The following is a 15,527-nucleotide window of genomic DNA, read 5'->3' on the forward strand; positions in this document are numbered from 1 at the left end:
AAACCTATTACATATCCCCTTGATTAAAACTAGTTCCAGCATTAGAGGGACCCTCAGAGCAAAGTCCATTTTAAAAGGATTTTTTATACCAGTAAATATGGTAAATGTCAACTGATGAGCTTTCTCAGAGTTATCTTGACATTGCAAGAAAAGTTGTGAAACTATAAAAAATTAATTCTGTATCTCTGAAAATTGTGAATTGAATAGATTTTCACAGTGAAAATTCACACAGGATAAAGGAGTAGATACTTCATGTAGAAGATTGCTTTCCTTTCATTTGCATAATTGATAAAGACTGGGAACAGACTCAAACTCCTATTGCTTACCTTGAAGGTAGGTCTTTTGCTGTGGTGTAGATGTTTTAAATCCACTTCTTTACAGCATTAAGGAGCACATTCACACTCTGACTAAAATGTGTCATTTTGGAGTGCTGTCTGCTAGATTTTTAAGTGAGGACTAAATTATGAGTTAAATGAAAGGAGTGGTGAAAAACAGCTCTGGCATGCTCTGGAAGGAGGATTTCGATCTCTACAAGGAAAATATGGGCAAATTTGTTCACAGGCACAAACACCTGGAGGTGAGGATTTTCCTGAGCTCTGCACAGGCACACACACTGCCTGCACACAGCAACCTGGACACTGATTTGCACCATTGCTTATGTGAGTGAACTGGAGAGGAAGGAGCCCTCTTGGCTCCTGTCCATCCACATAAGACAGCCTTTCTCTTATCCACAGTTCAATTACTGCCTTCAAACCCTAAAACGGAGTTGCACAAGAAGAGCAAAGAAGCATGGCAGTTTTAGAGAGTGCAAGTTTAGAAAGGGGATATAAAATAGATTCATGAGAGAGAAGAGAATACCGAAAACTAAATAAGTGATCATGGGAAGAGCATGACCATATTGTATTTGTCATACCAGTAGTTCTTTCAGGATGCTATAAAAATGCAGAAGCCTGCAGTTCAGTTACATAAGTAAGCTTCAAACTGCTGACTGACAAGATAGATGTAATTTAACTGTGTGCAATGATGAGGTGGGTGTTTAACACACAAATAGTTAAATCATATTGCTGGTAGAACTGTCAGTACAAACAAGAGGAATGCTTCTTTTTCTACTCCAAGCAGAGACCATACTTTTTTTTTCCTTTCCCTTTTTCCAAGGGCAGTTGTCTATGTATTTCCAGAACTTGCTTCATATGTTGGAAAAGTTTTCAAAATGCCAGTGTTATATCATGCTCCCTGAGCTAAGATAATGACTCTTAAAGCCCTGGTGAAATAAACCTACAAATCTTCTGGAGAAGCAAATGTCCACAGATAAGAGAACTGTGACGTGTGTGCTGTGGGAATAAGTGAAGGACATTCAACCTATCAAGGCTCTTCCATTTCAAAAAGTAGTGTTAAATGACGAATGCTGAAGCAGTTCTGCCTGGCAACAGATGAGAACTGCCCATGTTAGAGCATATTCTGGTCAAAGATAATATCTGCACTTACCTTACTTTGGGGGGTTTATATATATATATATGTGTGTGTGTGTATCCTTCTGTTGAATCACCTTTTTTCTTATAAGAAGTTGTGAAACCAGATCTCACTTGGCTTGATCTTGGGGTCGTTGATGTCTGTGATAAACCCCCCTTTTATGTCAATGGTGGGGGACAAGGCCCATCATTCTGCTCCAAGGCCACCTGGGACCTTGAAATATGATGCTTACATGAAAGGTGCCAAGCAAATGTTAAGCACCCAGAAAAAGATCTTCCTTTGCCCAGTTCCTAAGGGAGCTTTGAAGATACTTATATTTTCTCTCATTTATGCTCTTTCTCTTGCTTTTTGCTGTATTTTTAATCAACAACTGAATCGACACAGTAGGCTGGCCCTGCTTTGGTCGTAAAGCTGTACACAGTGCCTCTATTTGGTTTCCCTTTTACTAACATTTCCCTTTCAGTTATGCATGCAAAGGGAACATGCATATCCATCTGCAAATACCTTGTGATTGGTCCACTTTACAACTCTGGCTCTTCCCAGGCTGCCAACCTGTATGTCAAAAGCCCTCAGAAAGTCCAGCACATAATACAATTGTAATACAATCATTTGCAGCAAAGCAGTGCAAACTTTTCATGATGAAAACCCACACCAGGAAGCATTCATCTGATGAGCAAACTTAACCCCCAAAGTGGTGGCTAATCTTTTTTAGTGTGCTCTCTCTCACTATTAATATTGTTTTCTATTTTACCTTTTACCTCCTTGTGCACACCAGTGGCTTGCAGCTTTCAGCCGTATTTGTAGTAGCTCTGGACCTGTACATGAACTGTCCTGGAAGCTCTCTGTACTAGCTGGGTCTTTCTGTCGTTGGCTTTTATCTACACACAGCTCAGAAAGCACCTTGCTTTCTCAGTTCAGGCAGAAATCCCATATGTTTCTTAGGAAATAGACTGTATGTGCATTTAGGGGTCAGAACATTATCTTTATTTTTAGAATTCATTTACTTCATTTTAAATAGCAATGAGGAGCAAATTCATCACACTACAGCACTGGAAGTTTGCAGTAGTTTTCCGGAAACTACATGTTTTCCTTTATCTGCTCTAACGGATGACATGAGAAACTCCAGAGAAAATAATAATTATTGCAATTCTTTTGATGTACTAGACCTGATTCTAATAATAGTTTAATACTGATATAGCCCAAATTATCTTAGAGATGTTATTCATGATTGTGGTACTATCCTACTTGAAGAATGATAGATTTTCAGTTAAAAAATTGGGCTGTTAAGACTAAAATGAGAAACTCAGGATGGCTGATCTGTTTTCTGTCAGATTTTAGCTGAAGAGTATTTCCTCAGTCGTAAAGTTTATCTATGTCATCTTTCTTCTTAGATGTAGGAGAAGAGAAGTTTCTTAAAAGTTCTGAGCAATTTGTGATCAAGTATAATAAGCTCTACATGAAGTAATTTCTTCCTATGCTGTGTCTGGCACCCACCCCCACAAAGATATTATTAAAGGGAAAGGAGAGGGAGAAGTACAAAAAATGTTACATTTAAAATGAGAACTCTGAATTGCACAACAGCTGAGGCAAGTCACTTGTGACTGGAAGTGGGTAACTGTCCAGAGTGTGCAATGTTGTCAGCTGTGGCCTGTTTTCAGAGTAAAGTTTTATATTGTACCGTATTCATTTTACCTATCAGAAGAGCAAATGGCCTTCATCTTTAAACAGTGATACATATTTTTTCCTTTTATCTTGCCTTAGTTTCTCTTTTCATGCCTGCAGTACGGACTTGTCCAGGGGATCTGTCGAAGAGAAACAGTGGTGGGAACAAGAGTGAGGAATCAGCTCAGAAATAATCCCTCTGAATAAGGGTTTCCACAGGACAGTACAGATCATGTTACTTCCAGTCATCTCATAATTCTAGATTTAGGTCTTATTTGTTTTTAATTCTAAAAATGAAAATATTTTCTTCATAACAAGTAACTAAGAATCTGGCAAAATTATTTGCCAGCTATTCATATTTTGTAATATGAAAAGAAAAAAACCCATAATTTAAATATATCTTTGAGTCACACACTATGTAGCTTGGCAGGTTTCCCATGGCATGATACAGGATTCCTTGGCAAATGCTTCTTGGCTTTAGCTTTTTTAGTTTCTTCACCATCACCTTCTTGTTCTTATACACAAAGACATACAAACTCCTAGACTTAACTACTATAACCTTACCAACTTCTAAAATTCCTTGTACCACTTCCATGATCTGCTGCTATATTCTTTCCCTTTACATTTTTCTCTCCACTATGTCAAATTATCATGGACTTTCAACACCTCCTCCATCTTGTCTAATGCCTTCAAAGCAGCAGCTACCTGCTCTGAAATCGCTGCTCTTCTTCCCAACACTTCTCCTTGCTATCTCTTCAACCAGACTGTCTAAGCCCTACTTGCCCAACAAGCAAGTTGTACCTTTTCCACCCATGATGCTCTTTTCATTTTAGGGGGTTCTTGTATGACTTCACTGAGTACATGTGGATTGCCAAGACACAGACTTTTCACTGAGTATATTGTATATATTCAAGTCAGTAATCAAGAGATTATCCTTATGGTGATAACAAGGAAGGGGATGGGATTCCCATCTGCTGTTGTCACCACACTGAGCAAAAGGACTAGCAGAAAGAATCCAGATAGTTATTTTGGAAGTTATTTCTTGCATATCTGGAAAGATACAAGGCTTGTCTGGCCTTGGAGGCACTTGTATTGGAACTCTAGAATTGTTATGATAGCTCTGTAATATGTTTTGGTTAGAAAGAGAATTTCTTGACTTTCTGATCCATTTTACCTGATTCATTTTACCATATTACCTGTAGTTTAATAACTCAATGTCAGAAATTGAAAGATAGTTTCCAATCAGAATGTCACTAATCGGTTCAAAATGTCAGCCACTATCAAAAACCTGCAGAAATCTTTTCCTGTGCCTCAGTGCATGTGGTTTTATTAGACTACTTTTTTTTCTTGTGTCTGCACTGCAGTATAGACTAGAGCAGTGCTTATCAGTATCTTTAATTCCAATCTTTATGAAAATTCTAACTTTTCTTATGGAAAGTTACAAACCCTCTTTGCTTTGTAGACCAAAGTCTGAAAGTAAAGCCTAGAAGTAATATAGCCAGTTTACAGTTAAACCTCATTTATCTCTTGGGTGTCATTGCATTGTCATTGTATACAATACTTTTAGAATTGCTTTGGCATGTCCATGGAGTTGCACCAGGGAAAATTTTTTCATGAAGACTTGCTTAGGAAATGTTTATATCTCAGTTTTTACTGAGTAGCACAGACATGAAACATGGTGTCTATAAAATAAAGTACTCAACCTTTCAGACACCAGTATCCAGTTCAGGTAGATAGAATATTCAGTGAAGGTGAAACTCAGCATGAAACAATGACATGAGCTGAGTATATTCCTTTGGACAAGAGAAAAGAACCTAAAGTTGGTGAATGGTGAAATCTAATTTGTTCAGCTACGTATAAGCATGAGAGCCTTTCAGCCAGAAGATTAGTGGTGCAAGTCCTTCTAAACTATAAGCAGATGGTAACTTTTTCAGAATTTGTGAGGTTTTACATTGCAACCTTATATCGTGATTTGTATTTTTATTTCTGTATAATCACAGAATGGTTGAGGTTGGACGGGACCTCTGGAGATCATCTGGTCCAGCCTCCACTGCTTAAGCTGGGCCACCTAGAACTGGTTGCCCAGGGCCATGTCCAGATAGCTTTTGAATATCTCCAAGGTGGGAGGCTCCAGAACCTCTTTGGGCAACCTGTGCCAGCGCTCAGTCACCCTCACAGTAAAAAAGTGTTTCCTTACGTTCAGAGGGAACATCCTGTGCTTCATTTTGTGCCTATTGCCTCTTGTCCTGTCACTGGGAACCACTGAAAGGAGCCTGGCTTCATCTTCTTTGCACCCTCCCTTCGGGTATTCATATATATTAAGAAGATCCCCCCTGAGCCTTCTCTTCTCTAGGCTAAACAGTCCCAGCTGTCTCAGCCTTTCCTCATACGTCAGATGCTCAAGTCCCATAATCACCTTCATGGCCCTTTGCTGATGTGTCTCCAGTATGTCCATGTCTCTCTTGTACTGGGGAACTCAGAACTGGACCCAGTACTCCAGATGTGGCCTCACCAGCTCACCAGTGCTGAGCAGAGGGGAAGGATCACCTACTTCGACCTGCTGGCAACAGTGTTCCTCATGCAGCCCAGGAGTTACAGGCATCTTTGTGTTGGGCTGCCATATAAAAAGGTAGATAGAGTTATCTGTGAAAATAGTCACAATGCAGACTCATAGCTAATATCCATTTAACTGTGCAGCTGCACATTTTGTATGTCAACAACTAAGGTACATGCTTATTGAGTCAGTTGGAGTTTATTTTACCAGGACAGGGAAGTAATAGGGTGCCTCCAACTCATCTTCATATCTGTAGGCTAAAGGTATTCTGGTCCTACATTAGACATGAAACAGGTTTTCCTCCATTCAGTGGGCACCATTCCAGAGGCAGTGGATAATGGTCTAGCTCCAAGGCCTGGTCCTCCAGTGGTCAAACAAGATGGACACCTGCAGATTCCCAGTAACATTTCCCTCCTCTCCTCTCCCTAAAAAAATCAAAGAAGCAACAACCAACAAAAATAGGAAGTTATGGGGACACAACAACATCTGAGACTTCTTGAGCAAACAGGGTCTTAGGTGCACTGTGAGTTATTTCATCCCATCTTCTTCCCTACTCAAGTGTGTGTTTTGTAACAGCAATGGTGTCAGAGCCCTCAGAGCATGAATTTTGTAGCAAGCCAAGTCAGAGAAGGTTGAGAAGATCAAGGAACCACACAAAAGGCAATGGATAGCCCTTTCCTCCACTAGAATATCCCTCTTCCTGAGACACACATGCACACAGATTTTAGGAGTTCTTTGGAGTCAGAGGACAGACTCACATCTTCTCCATGCCTTTCCAGAGGAAAACAAGAAGGAAGTCTACAAAATCAGACTCCCAGAGTTTAACCAGTCTTACACAGATTATGATCACAAGGAAGAGAACATATCCCCAAGTAAGGACTTCTGGTTTGAGCTTGCATAAATAAACCTCAGGGACTGAGTGGGTGAGCGAGTCAAGTGAAAGATACCAAGAACAAAGGTGAAATTTTACATTTCTGTGGCTGCTGAGTATGCTCCCAGTTCAGTGGTACTGGGATAGGTGATGTCCACCTTTAAGAATAGAATTTAAAAAAACAATTGGCTTGAGGTGAAAGTTTTTATGTGTGCTGGAATTGCAGTGCTGGCAAGTCATTACTAAAGAGTATCTAGTGCCAAAATGCGAGATGAGATCTTCATACAGCTGCTGATTAAGTGGATATACTTCCCCAATCATACATCCAATATTCCAATTGAACCTCCAGCCAAAATTCATGAGGCAAATTTCATTACATTAGTGGTGCCTAACCTGAAGTTGGCATTCTATTGTAGTCATGATGGTGGGATGGATAGGAGGCTGAAAGATGAATTAATAACACTTCATTATGAGGAAATATCAAAGTATGTTGGAAGGTCACCTTGTGTTGTATAATTATATATTCAAAAGAATTTCAGCCCTTAGTGAATCTGAGACAGCAGCAACGATGGGAAAAACCTCGCTTAAAAATCCCAAGAATCATACTTGTTTTGGCATGACACTGCCTAAGGTGATTTGCGAACAAGGCTGTCTTTGCCAAGCTTTCACATTAATGCAAGGTTCAACATACATTTTAAAACATTAAATCAGCTTTCCATTTGCATGGATAGAATTATTTGATTGTGTAGATTTTGTTAGTTTAAAGGGCCCCAATATTCTAATGCTGGAGCCGAAACTAAATACTTAAAGTAACCGTATGTTAATAATTCTAAGCAGTCATTCAAAAAAATGTCTAAGGTTATCATATTTTCTGACTTTGGAAGATATGGAGTGTGTCTACTGCCACAAACAATACTAGGATTTTAGCTACTGAACATTTTGAAAATCAGGCTCAAAACTTACAGCAGAAGTAGATATTCCTGTCTGAATGAAGTTAAACTTTGGGTTTTTGTAGAAGCCAGTATTGCTGGATACCTTAACACTTAAAAAAATACAGAAACCTCTAAGTATGAGTTGAAACAGTCTTGTCAAAGAGGCTACAGTTAGTAAATATCATGTATATTCAGGAAGCAGTACGTAGCATTATTTATGATCTATTTAGAATCAAAATAAATAAAGCCCTTTATGGACAAGCAACAGGCTACCGCATTTTACCCCATGAGTTTCAATCTGATGTCATATGGTTTCAAATCAGACTTGAAGAAATTGTTCTCTCAATGTCCCTGCGCAAAGCAGTTTGCGGTGTAAGTTGATACAACGTTACCTGAATGGCAGCAAACATGAAGGAGACAAAATGCATGCTTAGTTCATCAAAGATGGTCAGCATGTATTCCAGTTATTGCTCTGCTGTTTTTCTTGGTGGCACAGATTTCTGCAGAGACTACTATGTTTACCTGAGAAATGTCACAGTGTTCTGGGTCTACTTACTGTATTTGGTGTTGACCCACCAGATAGGCAGAGACATGGAGCTCTATTGTCTATGTGAGTGTCAAGATGTAAAGCGCCATTTTTCAGAATTAACTCATGGTTAGCAAAAGGAGATCCAGATCCTACACCTGCTCCTGCGTATGGGCAATGAGAGGGGAAAGACTATAGCTGAGTAGTTGTTGCTCTTCCAGTGTAGATGGGAGATGTCTTATCCTGTGAAAAGCAACAGTGAAATTATGTCTGTGACTATCACTGCTGTTAAGGTCCTGTATCAGACAGAAGAAAAGGAGTATGTGGCGAGGCAGGAGAACTGGCGTTTCTCCGTAACCAAAGGCTGCCAGTGAAAACATGGGAATATGTATTGTTTGTCAAGTCACCAGGTCTCAGTTGAACAGTCTTGGAAACTGTAACTCTAAGTTTAGAGCACGCACTGTACTCCAAGAGCTGTGCTCCAGAAGAGAGAGGCAGCCTGGCTATCAATCAACCCAAGTTAGTATCTCAGTTTGCAGTGTGTCTGAATTGCATTTCTTGGAGTAATCTACCATTTGTTGAACCAAAATGGTACACAACATCTGGGGCCTGATCTTCACAGATGCCCTCATTCTTGGCTGGATCCTTAATCATCTGTCAGTAATCTGTTGGAATGGCTTGGGAGTTTACACATAAAATTGCACTGTTGATCACACCTTACTGAATTCAACACAAAGATGGCAATACAGCCATACAGCCATACAAATCTGAATTTCATATTTTACTTAGGCACTATGGGGTGATAGTATTTTATAAACCATGAGTGAAAATATTTTAAATTGCACTTTGAAAAGAAAAAGTATGTACCACTCTCTGAAAGTATTTTGAGACGCTGTTTATTCTGAAAGCCTTTGGACATTCTGCCTATTAATTTGTTTCTTTCCTGAATATATCTTTATTTATGCAGCAGAAGTATTCCTCTCCTTCAAGGTAAATTCTGTACCGTTTCACACCCCATTCTTTACAGACCTTCACAAATTCATTGTCATTTATTTGACCCTTTAAACCTAGGAGAACATTTCCAAAATACAATATACAAGAAATTTAATTTTGAATTTAGATCCATAACAATTAATGTCTAATTTTATTATGTTTTAATGAATTGCATGACATTCACTCTGGTTTTGTCTCTATAAACAGCTATTTAAGTGTGTTCTTTGTAGTGAAAAATATTTGTTAATGGTATCATTCAGAGGATGGTATTAGTTGAGAGAAAGTTATTTCATTCATGTTAAAGGATGCAATTACATTTTCAAAAGTAGCATGCTCAAAAATATGTCTTATCTGTCCATTCTTTTATCAGTTTTCATAGAAACTTGAAAGGTACACACTCACAGACTGGATAAAACTTGGAGGCAGAAGAAGTGATGTCTCAAAAAAAATAACATTTTCACCCTATGTTGGCAGCTGTTAATGACAAATATAAATTCATATCCATTAAAGCAAGTCACGTCCTAAAAATATTTCTTTGTTCTTTCAGACCGCTCTTCCGTGGAAACTCAGATGTTGATCAGCTAGGAAAAATCTTTGAGTAAGTGATAACTAGTTTCACTATGTCAATACCTGTTTAACATTGAAACACTGTGCGGTTTCTTTGCCATGTTTTTATGCAATAATGTGACTAGAACAAAGTATTCCTAGAACATATTTCCTTTTGCTACCATATGCAACATGATATTTCTGTGTATTCCGTGTCAGAGTGGGAGGAGGAAGCAACATGGAATGTAGTTCTGCAGAACTAATAGCCATCATCGGGAAGTTGAAAGACTTCTGTTTTAGGCTTTTTAAATCTCTTAAATATATTGTGCATGTACCATTCATGCATATTCCTAAATAGTTAGATCCAAGAGATTCTCTTCACATAAACACAAATGGTTTACTTTTCAGTAATTTCTTTGTGTATTTCAGAAAACAAAATTAGTCTACTTTAAAATTGTTATTAAACTGAAATCTCTAAGACGATTACCAACAGCTTCTTTGCGGAAAAGACTTGTGTACATAAGAAAATATTTTAGCTTTTAAAATAAACTGTGTAGCCTGTTAAAATGATTAACCATCCATATTTTGGTCAGGAAGGTAACTGTAAGAACAGAAGGCGTATCAGCATTTTAACATGTGCTTTGTCGGAGATGAACTAATTGGCTTTATTTTAAAACCATTTTACAATTCTAGTTTGTGTTTTTCTTCTTTAGATTTATCAAATATGTTGGGGGGGGGGGGGGGCCTCTAAACTCTCTGAGGTAGAATAATTCTCTTCCAAAATAAGTTCTTAGTTAAAAACCAGAAAAATAAGTTATTGATATTACTGATATGATAATTAAGTAGGATTATATAACTTTTTCTTGTAAAAGCTCTTCAGAGCAAGGAATATTTCTGAATTTATAAGAACCATGTAAATTTAAGATCTGATGTACTTACTCTGTAGTTAGGAAATCAAAGCCATATAAGGCTGGTCCCACTCCAGAGAATGAATGCCCATTTGCCTCTGCACCTCTGTCTTCCCTTTTCATATGGAGAGGCTGCAGGGATCCAGAGATCTGGATGAAATAAGAAATAGATAGCAGAGAGAGAGGGGGGTGGGGTGGAAAGGCTGAAATATTATTCTCTTAAAGATATCCCAAAGAGAAGATAGTAAAATTTCTGAGAAGAGCTTAAACAGAACAAATAATGAATTTCTCTGTTTAATCATTTTTCCAGTTCTCAAATCATAACAGATCTGTTTCTAAGCATTTTCATTATTTAATGTGAGGTTCCTAAATTGCAGGTCTTGATTTCACACAGTTGACTTCCCTTTCCTGCATACCATACCAGTGTATGTGACTCACTTGCGTGGTTAATTTGTCATGCACTGAATAGCTCTTCCTGCCCAATCCAGAAAAATCAGTCCTTAAAGTCTACTTTTTCTTCTTCTGCCAAAGCTACTCCTTTAGTCCTACAATATTCTGCTATATTAAATGAAGACAGTTTTGATACATACAATATATTTTATAATTTAAAAAGACATAGCTATGATTTTTTTTTAAGGATTTTGATTCGTTTATGACATTTAAGGGGAAAAATCAAAATGAACTGGGATGGGATTAAATGCATAGCTGCTAGTGGCAGCCTCCAACAGGGATATTTCCATCCCTAGGGGCTGAGATTACCTGTGCAGAAAAGAATTCATCAAGAACAGAAAATGCCATGCTAATTTTAGAAGAAATCCCTTATTACACATCTACTTCAAGAGAAAGTTTGGGTTTGCTTCTTTTGTGCAGTTCTCCTTAAATAGTTCAAAAGTTTCTTGGGTTCTGGGGAAGTTATGCTAAATAGTGTTTATTTTGTGTTTTCACAGCTGGAGAACCCCCTACAGTTAGGCATAGCTCTTCTTGTAGGAGGATTGTTTCCTTCTACAATAGTGACTCATTCTGCAGACTAATTTGGACAGAAAGTAGTTTTGGGATTTTCGTGCAATCTGGAGTGATGCATTCTTTCAGATAATGGGGCTGTGGTCTACCTTTGCTTTACATGTGCATTCTGATTTGCGTCAGGTAAAATTCCACTGCGTTTGAGGGTAAATCCCTCGGACGTGGCCCAAAACAATTTCCTGCTTTTCAAGGACACCATCAGCGTGTGGAATACCCTCATAGATTTCAGGCTAAAAGCTGCAATGGTTTGAGCAGACTTGTCTCCCATTGTGATCAATGGGAGTGGAAAGTACTCGGCGTTTCTCAAGACCAGGCCTGAACCTTTGGCAGGAGGTGAAACTCATCCAAGATACTCCCAAACTTAGTCACTAGTAGTGGTACCAGACCAGAGTGAGGGCACCTACTCAGACATTCATTATTAGCAGTTTTGAGCACTACGTGAGTGTGTAACTAAAAATGTCTCCCCTTTCCACTCTTGGTCTTGTCCACCCTACCTGTCTGACAGGCTGCCTCCTTGTTTCTTTTTGTTAGCTTTGCCTGTGCCTGTGCTTATTCTGCCCTGTTTGTGCTCTCTCATGCAGACATTAACAAAATGGGACTAATGAAACACATTTGAATGGCAGGTTAAACTTCATTGTTATTTATAATATTTAACTCAACCATCTTCCTGAGGTGCTGTTCATATTAAATTTAGTACGGGTCCAGATCCTCAAACAGCTAATCACATGGCTTTAACCACTGTGGCCAAGAGAGTTGCCCCATACCCCCACCGTACCTGTGGTGATAAAAATCAAATTCAATTTTTCATACAGATTTAACTTACCACTTCCCAAGAGCTGTGATGTCTTCAGAGGTAGTAAAATTAAATTGTCCTGAGACTTTAATTGCTTTATCCTTCTAGCCATGCCATTGTTTTGAAGACATATTAATTTTCGGAGGTGGTTTAGGTGAGCCAAATTACAATCTAAAACCCATGTAGGTAGATGCGGAGTAATTCCACTGAGGTAACCTATGATTTACATCAAAGTGTTTGGCCCGCGGCCTCACCCGGTCTTACTACCAACCTCAAAAAGAAGAAAGGTCAATGCTGCTCCCTAGTGGTCTTGGGCTTAGTGCAGACCCAAGTATTCAGTGACCGTTTTTTCATGTTCCTTCTTGTCTTACCCTGTCAGCGTTTCCATTAAAAATCTCGATTTTACAATCTGTAAAAATTTATTTTCCCTGAAACCTGACAAGTAATGTATGGTCTTTTCCAGAATTTCCATCAGAAACTCGCGTTTCAACCCCGCAAATATTAGCATCAGACTAAAACATGAAATGTATGAGATATGATCCATCACTGGAGGTTTACCTACTATTTCATTTATTTGGGTTTTAAACCTTACCATGATTATTTAATAAGTATAAATATCTTCTAGAATTTAAAGCATAAATAAATATAAAAAGAAATTAAAATATTCTATTAAAAGGTAAAGAAAAGCTAAAATATAACTGAAAGTGAAAACATAAAGACATTCGAGTCCTATGCCACCTCTGAATTGACACTTTAGAACCTGTATTGTGAAGCAAATAAATTGTTTAAATTTGGGCAACAATTCCTGCACACAGCTTTGAAGCATTATGAAACATCCCTTTTATTGCCTTACCCTCATCTTGACCCACACTCTTCTCTCACTCTCTATTCTTGTGAATAAAGATCCTTGCATGCAATTCCTCTTTGAAATTTACTGCTTTTAATCAGCCTGGAGTGACATATGTTGCACCATCCAGTCAAGAGCTGAGCAACTTTCTTCCAAAGCACTCAGCCCTTTTTCAACAACAACAAAAAAACACAAAACAAAAAAAAAACAAACAAAAAAACAAACAAACAAAACAAAACAAAAACAAAAACCAAACCAAACCAAACCAACCAAACAAACAAACAAAAAACACACACCAAAAAAAAAAAATAAAAAAAATTGAGACCTAGGCCAGAAAATTGTGCTGGCCACAGAGTGATTCCTACCAAAGCACACTGAGGACCTATGCTCATCAGCCTCTATTCACAGAGATCAGTGCACTACTGTACAATTAGTCTCACTTAAACAAAAAGACTTATAAAGTAAACTGCCACTCAGTATAATCAATATAAAGGGGAGACTGCATAAATGTTCAGACCCAATGTTATGTTTTTCCTTTCACAGTGTAATTGGACTCCCAGAAGAAGAGGACTGGCCTAATGACGTTGCCCTTCCAAGAAATGCTTTCACTTCCAGACCTGCACAACCTATTGAAAAATTTGTACCAGATATTGATGAACTGGGCAAAGACTTGCTTCTTGTAAGTTTCTATTTGTTGTTCTCCAAACCGCATGACTGGTAGTTCCCACTGTGCATGCCACATGCCAAGAAACATTTATGTTTCCATTCAATGGGGTTATTAAAGAAAAGCTCGAAAGTAGGTAGGCAAATTCATGTAAATCTATGAAACATCAGCACAAGGACACCACCAGCTCAAGAGGTGTCAGAGCTGAGAATAGTTAGAGACTAGGAAACTGTGTCAGGGCAGTACCTGTTTGACCTGTCTTTAGACCTTATGCTTAGATCCTCATTACTGACCACCGTTGTGCCACTGATTCAGCCATTGTTATAGTATAAGCCTGACATGAGTACAAAAACTGATCTACCATTTTTCATGGTATAGTGGACCCAGTATAAAGCAGAAAATAGGCTGTAGAGGCAGATTAAATCTTCATGCCTTCTACTGAATGCTGAAAACTTGAGATTTGGAATTCATCAATTGTTCCCTCTTACAAATGTCAGAATTGAACAGAAGCAAACAAATTGTGCTGGTACAACTGGTAACACTGAATTCAACCAAATTATTTCCATCATTTTTATAGATATGTCATAAACCCCAGCCCTGAATTTCAGTCTTGGAATGGAATATAGGGAGTGGCTTTACCTCAGTTTGCCTTTTGCCATGCTTGTTGAAATCTAGCTTAGTTTGTTCTCTGGAAGCCTTTAAAAGATCTTGGTTCACATGGGCTCGGTAGTGGGGGCTTGGTACAACTCTTGAAAGACTTGCTGTGTCCCTTCAGAAACTGCTATCTCTGGCCTGCATTATCTATACAGAACAGCAGATCATCCTCCATTGTCCTTATGACTGCAGCTTCCAGCTGTGGTAAGCTGAACTACATCTGGACACTTGAGATGACAGGGGAGAAACGCATCTGTTGTGCTTGCAGGCAGCTTGGAAAAGGAAGCTAGACATAGACAAGAATTAGATTCTGGAAAGAACAAGGAATAATATATGGCAGAGAGCTCAGTGAGCGCGAGGGATGATGGGAGGGGGGAAGAAGGCAAATACCTATGCCTAGAAGGTGAGGTGGAAAGGGAAGCTGTTTCTGTTAGGCAAAGAGATGAGAACTGGGAGCCACAGATGAAAGGGGCGAGTAGGACTGGAATTCACTGAATTAAATTTCAGAAGTTAAATGATAGAAATTCTGATACAAAAAAAGAAAGTAGGAGTAGGAAGTGGTTAGACAAGGATAGTAGGAAGAATACTATTTGCAGGTGAATGAAGGAAAAGAGAAGAACAAGGTATAAAACACAAGGCCATGGAAGAGATTTCAGTGCTGGCTGGACAAAGGCTGAGATAAGGATCTGGAAGGAAGGCAAGCGAAGTACAACTAGGAAGAAGAGGGAGAAACTGAACACAAAACATTAGCATACAAAGGCTATAAAGCCCAAGACCCAACACCTGTAGAAATGCTGAGCCTAAGAATGAACATATACCTTATGATGCTGTCCATGTTTGTATAACCACAAAAGAATACTGCATTGACACTAAAAGAAAACAACAAAAGTTGTTCCTGAATAATTGCTCCCTGCAGTCTTTGAGACAGATGTTCTGTGCATGTGAATTCAAGAAAACCTGAATTCTGAGATTTCCTAAACTATGAATACTTGGATTTTCTAACTTGTTATTTTCTATTAGCTTTGGGGATGCTATATTCATATATTATGACCCCACTGCTTGCTTTAATATGGATGGTTATCTTATC

The 15,527-nt window shown here is 38.5% G+C and overlaps 1 protein-coding gene across 2 annotated transcripts in view; it reads left to right on the forward strand.

Annotated features, from left to right (window-relative positions):
* The window catches only part of CDK6 (cyclin dependent kinase 6), a 140,253-nt gene that overhangs the window by 111,112 nt on the left and 13,614 nt on the right, over positions 1–15,527 (forward strand). For both annotated transcript variants that reach the window (XM_049798584.1, XM_049798583.1), the window contains exons 6-7: positions 9,556–9,606; positions 13,666–13,801. In XM_049798584.1, the coding sequence (XP_049654541.1) occupies positions 9,556–9,606; positions 13,666–13,801 (187 nt within the window). The remainder of the gene's footprint in view (positions 1–9,555; positions 9,607–13,665; positions 13,802–15,527) is intronic.

This window comes from Accipiter gentilis, chromosome 4, assembly GCF_929443795.1.
Source record: "Accipiter gentilis chromosome 4, bAccGen1.1, whole genome shotgun sequence".
In the NCBI taxonomy this organism is placed as follows: domain Eukaryota; kingdom Metazoa; phylum Chordata; class Aves; order Accipitriformes; family Accipitridae; genus Astur; species Astur gentilis.